Source organism: Henckelia pumila, chromosome 3 (assembly GCF_033568475.1).
Source record: "Henckelia pumila isolate YLH828 chromosome 3, ASM3356847v2, whole genome shotgun sequence".
In the NCBI taxonomy this organism is placed as follows: Eukaryota; Viridiplantae; Streptophyta; class Magnoliopsida; order Lamiales; family Gesneriaceae; genus Henckelia; species Henckelia pumila.
The window spans coordinates 58,557,885-58,565,337 of record NC_133122.1 but is presented as its reverse complement, the minus strand read 5'-3'; the positions used below and the strand labels follow the sequence as shown (position 1 = coordinate 58,565,337).

The 7,453-nt window shown below is 44.0% G+C and overlaps 1 protein-coding gene across 1 annotated transcript; it reads left to right on the top strand.

The window, feature by feature from the left end:
• Positions 1–610: 610 nt before the first annotated feature.
• On the top strand, positions 611–2,128 carry LOC140888796 (uncharacterized). The gene has a single exon (XM_073296498.1). It carries the CDS (start codon positions 611–613, stop codon positions 2,126–2,128), a length of 1,518 nt encoding a protein of 505 aa, XP_073152599.1.
• Positions 2,129–7,453: the final 5,325 nt, after the last annotated feature.

The window sequence follows — 7,453 nt, the reverse complement described above, 5'->3', positions numbered from 1 at the left end:
TCGTTCATTATGGGTTGGCCCAATTTTGGGATTATTATTATATATCAGGTCCAGTCCAGTTTTCTACATGTTAGGGCATGTCAAGACCTGGGCTGCTTATTACTGGGCTGACTTGAGCTGGGGCCCAATAGGGCTTGGTATGTTTTATAGGTCAAGTGGAACTTAAATACATTGGAGATAAGCTTGACCATTGCACAGATATGAATGAGATAGGGATAAACTCAAGGGCGGACCAATGAGTGAAGAGTCCTACTCCATGACATGTTATAATTCGACTAGGTAACTTACTTTATTTTTCCTATAAATACAGGTACTGTTATGGTATTCATTATTCATTACTCACTTTTATATTCACGCACTCATATCTCTTAGTTTTCGCATTAATCATACTCTCTACCTTCAAGACACTGACTTAGGCATCGGAGGGGTCACGCCGAAAACACTTTCGGCGCCCCTTGACCTAGCTGTTGCTTGTGCAGAACTTGGTGTACCCGACCCGACCTGCTTCATTGGAAATTTGGAGGATCCATTCTACCAGACCGAACCCGAGGTAAAATTCCGACATCATCAATTGGCGCCGTCTGTGGGAATTTGAAGAAAAAGAGTTTCGATGGCTAATCAGAATGGAGATCACCCAAATTTAAAGGTACTAGTAGCTCAGGCTGTTCAGAGGGCTTTTGCAAAAAGAGCAGGGGCCAATCCACTGCACATTGATCATAATGCCCACCTCGATGAAATCAGAAAGTTGAAGGAGGAGATGGAGCAGTTAAGGAAAAAACAGTCCGGGTACCTAGCTACCACAACAAGAAACATTCCTTTTACTCAGGAGATATTGGACGCCGACCTCCCCAATCAGTTAAAATTGCCTCATGTTGGGGAGTATGATGGCAAAGGGGATCCTGAAGACCATTTGGCACGCTTTGAGAATGCAGCTCTGTTGCATAAATATTCTGATCAGATTAAGTGCCGGTCTTTCCTTACTACTCTCATAGGACCAGCCCAGCAATGGTTCAATATGCTACGTCCTGGGGAGATCAAGGAATTCAAGGATTTCAGCAAATCCTTTTTGTATCACTTTGCTAGCAGCAAAAAGCATCCTACCACTACTTTCAGCCTCTTTGCAATCAAGCAACGAGAACATGAAAATTTGAAAGCATACATCCGCAGGTTTAGTGCCTTGGCTCTCGAGGTACCCATGGCTACTCCAGACCTGCTCATCAGTTCCTTCATGCAAGGGCTGGATACAAAAGATTTTCTTAAATCTCTAATAAAGAGGCCGCCAGAAACATATGAAGAATTACTTGCCCGAGCTGAAAAATATGTCAACATGGAAGAGATACAGGTTTCGTGGGCAGCTGTGAAGAGGGAACGGCCAAAAAGTCCAAAGAACAATAGGGTTCCAAACAATAATTCAGGGATGGGACAGCCATTCCGACCTGCATTGTTGGGAGAATTCACCTCTTTCACTCCTTTACGCATGAGTAAAGTCCGAGCCCTACAAATTTGTGACGATCGAAAACTCACACAAAGGCCTCCGTGGACGGAAAATGGACCCCGAAATAGGCAATCAGATAAATATTGTCACTTTCATAATGAGTATGGGCATACTACAGAAGACTGCCGACAATTAGATCAGGAGATTGAGAGGATAATACAACAACATTTTGAAATAAAAAATATATTGATCCGACAAGAGGGGTACCGTCCGAACAGGAAAGAACGAGGAAGATCGAGACAGAGAGCTAGGACTGCTCCTCCTCATGAGGATTTCAATCGCCCAAATCAGGACCAGCCCAGGGATGATCGAGCTCATCAAAGACCGGCTCCGCCTGCTCGGGGAATTATCAATATGATTTCAGGAGGCCCTATTGATGGAGATTCCAATCGAGCTAGGAAAACTAGCAGCCAAAAATTAATAAATATGGAGATTGACAATCAAATTGTCAACACTGGCCCGACCCTCTCTTTTGGGCCGGAAGATTTAAAAGGGGTTGCTAACAACCATAATGATGCACTGGTAATAAGGGCCATGGTCGCGAATTACGATGTGGCCCGGATATTTGTGGATTCAGGCAGTTCTGTCAATGTTCTATTCCAAGAAGCTATCAATCAAATGGACCTGGGATAGTACAGAATAGAGCCCATCGTCACATCACTCTTTGGTTTCACGGGTCATGCAATCCTGCCTGTTGGGTTAGTACATCTACCCCTAACTCTTGGGAAAGGCAACGGTCGCAAGACCAGGATTGTGAGCTTTATTATAGTAGACGGCTCCGTCTGCCTATAACGCCATACTGGGTAGACCTGCCATGACCACTTTTATGGCCGTCGCATCAGCTCTGCATCAGAAAATTAAGTTCCCAGTGGGTAATGAGGTCGGTGAGGTGCAAGGTGATCAAGTTATTGCACGAAAGTGTTATGTGGAGGAAGTCAGAATAGAGCAAAAAGTAGCCAGGACTCATAATGTTGACAGACCTGGATTTGCTGGCATGGAAAAAGTCAACTTGATAGAAGACACATCTGTCACTGCTGAAGAAGAAATTGAAGAAATAATGATCTCCCCTCCTTCGGGGATGGTAAAAATTGTCCGTACCCTTGAAGCAGAGTTGAAGCAACTACTACTGGAATGCTTGCAAAAAAAATAAAGACGTCTTCGCGTGGTCAGTTTCAGACCTGGTAGGGGTCCATTGGGAAATTGCAGAGCACAAGCTCAATGTAATAAAGGGCTGTCGCCCTATTATTCAAAAGAAAAGGCACTTCGGTCCTGAAAAAGATGCAGTAATAAAGGAGCAGGTGGACGAGCTACTCAGGGCTGGGCATATTGAAGAAATCCACTTCCCGACCTGGTTTTCTAACATAGTCTTAGTCCCGAAATCTACAGGAAAATGGCGTATGTGTGTAGATTTTTGAGATTTGAATAAAGCATGCCCTAAAGATTGCTACCCCCTACCTAGAATAGACCAGCTTGTCGATTCCACTGCAGGGCATGAATTACTTAGCTTTTTGGATGCTTACCAAGGATATCACCAAATTCCCTTGGCAAAAGAGGACAAAGACAAGGTCAGTTTTGTCACATCAGCAGAAACCTATTCCTATGTGGTCATGCCGTTTGGACTCAAAAACGCCAGGGCTACATACCAAAGGTTGATGGATAGAGTATTCGAGCAGCAAATTGGAAAAAATATCGAGGTTTATGTAGATGATATCCTGGTCAAGACCCGAACTTCGGACCAGTTCATTACCGACCTAACTCAAACTTTTCAGACTTTAAAGCACTATCAGCTTAAGCTAAACCCCAGCAAGTGTACTTTCGGAGTCCGAGCTGGAAAGTTTCTGGGTTATATGGTTACAAGAAGGGGAATCGAAGCTAATCCCGAAAAGGTCCAAGCCATCATTACTATGAGCTCCCCCAAGAATATACAGGAAGTACAGAGATTAACAGGAAGAATTACAGCACTGGCCCGGTTTATAAGCAGATCATCAGATAAAAGCCTCCCTTTCTTTAAGGCACTGCGAAAAACGAAAAATTTTGAATGGGATGATGAAAGTGAGAAAGCTTTCCAGGACTTGAAAGCTTACTTACAGCAGTTGCCCGTGTTGAATAAGCCTATCCAAGGGGAAGAATTGTTCTTATATCTGGCGGTGACCAACCGAGCAGCCAGTTCAGTCCTAGTCAGGAAGGACGGAATAAATCATCAGCCTATGTACTTTGTGAGTCATGCCTTGAAGGGAGCTGAACTCAACTATTTAACGCAGGAAAAACTAGCCTTAGCTTTAGCTATCACTGCGAGAAAATTGCGTCCTTATTTTTTTTCACACCCCATCACGGTGCTCACCAACAGAGTTCTGGGAAAAATTGCAGCTAATCCAGATGCATCAGGGAGACTTATCAGATGGATTATAGAGTTGAGTGAGTATTCTAGCCCCGGACAGCCATAAAAGCTCAAGCCCTAGCTGATTTCTTAGCGGAGATAGTACAACTAGAACAAGAAGAATTATGGAAGATTTTCGTAGATGGGTCATCATGTCAGTCCGGGTGCGGAGCTGGAATTGTGATCATCTCACCTTGGGGGGAAGAAACTAATATTTCAATCAGGTTAGACTTCAAGCCTCAAACAATGAAGCGGAATATGAGGCATTATTTCTTGGGCTCAAAGCAGCACGAAACTTGGGCATCTCCCGAGCTAATCTGTATTCCGATTCCCAATTAGCAATCCAACAAAGCAACGGGAGATTTGAATGTAAAGATGAGAAGATGTTGAGATATATCAAAGCATTAGACAAAGCCAAAGAAGGGTTCACCGAGTTGAACTTAGAGCTCATCCCCCAGACTGAAAATATGAAGGCAGATTACTTGGCCCTCTTAGCAAGTGCTCTGAGTAACCGATCTGATCTCATTGTCGCAGGTCGGGAACTTGTTTCGCAACTAGAAACTCTGGATGAAATTATAGCTCAGGTACCGGAAGGAGACTGGCGATATGATATGCACAAATATCTAATCAAGAAAGAATTACCGAGTGATAATAAGAAAGCAAAGGAAGTTAAGAGAAGGGCTCTCCGCTTTGTCGTGATCGATCAAATTCTGTTTAAACGATCTTTCTCTCAGCCTTTGTTAAAATTTTTGGGTCCTGATGAGGCCAATTATGTCTTACGAGAAATTCATGAAGGGTCTTGTGGCAGTCACCTGGGCAGTCTGGCCCTAGCTCGAAAAGCACTTTTGGCAGGATTCTTCTGGCCAACCATGCGGAAAGACTCAGCAGATCTGGTTAATTCTTGTTATAATTGCCAGAGACATGCTAACCTACAATGGAGACCTGCAGAATACATGAAGGCAGTGGTGGACGCTTGTCCTTTTGATCAATGGGGAATGGATATTGTGGGGTCATTCCCTGTTAGCACAGGACAAAAAAAATTTTTGTTGGTCGCAGTCGATTATTTTTCCAAATGGGTTGAAGCCGAGCCCTTAGCCAAAATTACAGAAAATGAAGTGCTCAATTTTCTATGGAAAAATATAGTGTGCCGCTTCGGAATCCCTCGCAGGTTGGCATCAGATAATGGGAGACAGTTCTGTGGATCCAAAGTTCGGGCATGGTGCCAGGAAATGAAGATTGAACAAGTTTTCACCTCTGTAGCATACCCTCAAGGGAATGGACAAGTCGAAGTTACCAACAGAACGATAGTCCAAGCCCTTAAAACACGATTGGATGCAGCCAAGGGCAAGTGGGCAGACGAGCTCCCTTCAGTATTGTGGTCTTACCGAACTACAACTCGATCCGGTATGGGTAAAACCCCTTTCAGCATGGTGTATGGGACTGAAGCTGTTCTCCCAGCAGAGATCGGACAAGAGAGTGCCAGGATCATGGCATACGGCCCAAACAATCAAGAACTGCGAGCAATGGATTTGGACTTACTTGAGGAGCACAGGTCCCGGTCTGCAATTAGGCTCGCAGCCTATCGCAAACGAATGACCCAGGCCTATAACAAAAGAGTATACCCTAAGGTTTTCCAGGAGGGAGATTTGGTTATGCGAAAGATACAACATCCAGGGGAAAGAGGAAAGCTAGAGGCCAAGTATGAAGACCCATTCAAGGTGATAGGAAAAGCTGGAATAGCTGCATATTACTTGGAAGATGCCCAAGGCAAGAGGGGTAAAAGGACATGGAATGCTCAACACTTGAAAAAATACTATCCCTAGTAGCTCAGCTCGGGCCTCATCATGCTATAGCTCCCTAAGCTGGATAACCAGTTAGTCATTCTTTTTGCGCTATTTATTTCTCAATATTTTGCAGAAGTCAGTCCTGGTTTGTTTACTTTATGGTAAGTCCTGTTTAGCGTCAATTTTTGGAACAATTTAAATGCAAAAGTCAATTTTGTTTTATGGAACTTACCCTACAAAGTCCACCTCAGTGGAATTCAAAGCCCAGACAGGTCTGTCACTCAAAGTCCACCTCAGTGGCCCACATCAGTGGAATTCAAAGCCCAGGCAGGTCTGGCACTCAAAGTCCACCTCAATGGCCCACATCAGTGGAATTCAAAGCCCAGGCAGGTCTGACACTCAAAGTCCACCTCAGTGGCCCACATCAGTGGAATTCAAATCCCAGGCAGGTCTGGCACTCAAAGTCCACATCAGTGGAATTCCAAGCCCAGGCAGGTCTGGCACACAAAGTCCACCTCAGTGGCCCACATCAGTGGAATTCAAAGCCCAGACAGGTCTGGCACACAAAGTCCACCTCAGTGGCCCACATCAGTGGAATTCAAAGCCTAGGCAGGTCTGGCACACAAAGTCCACCTCAGTGGCCCACATCAGTGGAATTCAAAGCCCAGGAAGGTCTGGCACACAAATTCCACCTCAGTGGCCCACATCAGTGGAATTCAAAGCCCAGGAAGGCCTGACACACAAAGTCCACCTCAGTGGCCCTCCAGTGGAATTCAAAACCCAGACAGGTCTGGTACTTAAAATTAGTAATGAGCAGTACTAACACCCACATTTTGGTGGGTAATTAAAAAGCCAAGTATGATTCAATCTCGAGGATCACAGTAGAGCTTAAAGAGCTTATAAAAGGTACTAATTTGCATTCAACCAGTCCAAGCACCCTTAAAGGTCGGAATTCAATTCTCACTCATCCAGTCCGGGTACATGTAGCTCGGGTTTTAGGGATACACTTGATTAATTATGACTTGATTTTCATTCAGCCAGAACGAGCATGTAGAGGTCGGGCTTTAATGGTATAATGAATTCGATTTTCATTCATCCAATCCGGGTACATATAGCTTGGGTTTTAATGATACACGATAAATTGTAGCTTGATTTTCTTACAATCAGCCCGGGCACATTAAGTTCGGGCCTTCAAGTATCAGAATTTGGCTCGGTTTGGCCAGTCTTGATATATTGAGATCGGGCCTTTAATGAATTGCACAATAAATTCTTGATTAAATTTTCAGCCAATCCGAGTGCATATAGGATGAGTCCTTAAAATTTTTTAAGGTTATGGTTTTGTCATCCAGCCAGTCCGGGTATATTTAGTACGAGCTTTCAGTAATTTACACGGTAAAGTTTGACTCAACTGGAATTCAACCAGTCCGGGTATATGTGTAGGTCGGGCCCTTAAATGATTTATACTTGATAAATTTTGTGGCTGGATTTGCATGCACATTTATAACAGTAAAACCATGTTAGAATAGGAGAATTCTTAAATAAACCTGAACTGGGCAAAAACATTCATACGTGAAAGAGTAAACAATGTATCAGCCCTACCTGGGCAACAACCAAAATCAAGGACCTCGCAGGGTCTACCATTTAGATCATGTTTTTAAACAATATTTATACAAATAATCAAGGGGCGGAGGCATCCTGTGACTTTGAGCCCTGGTCGGGATCTCCTGGTTTCTCTTGCTCGGTCTCTTTTGAGTCTTCGTTGGGCATGTCGTCAAGAGCTTTGGTACAGTCCAGGAA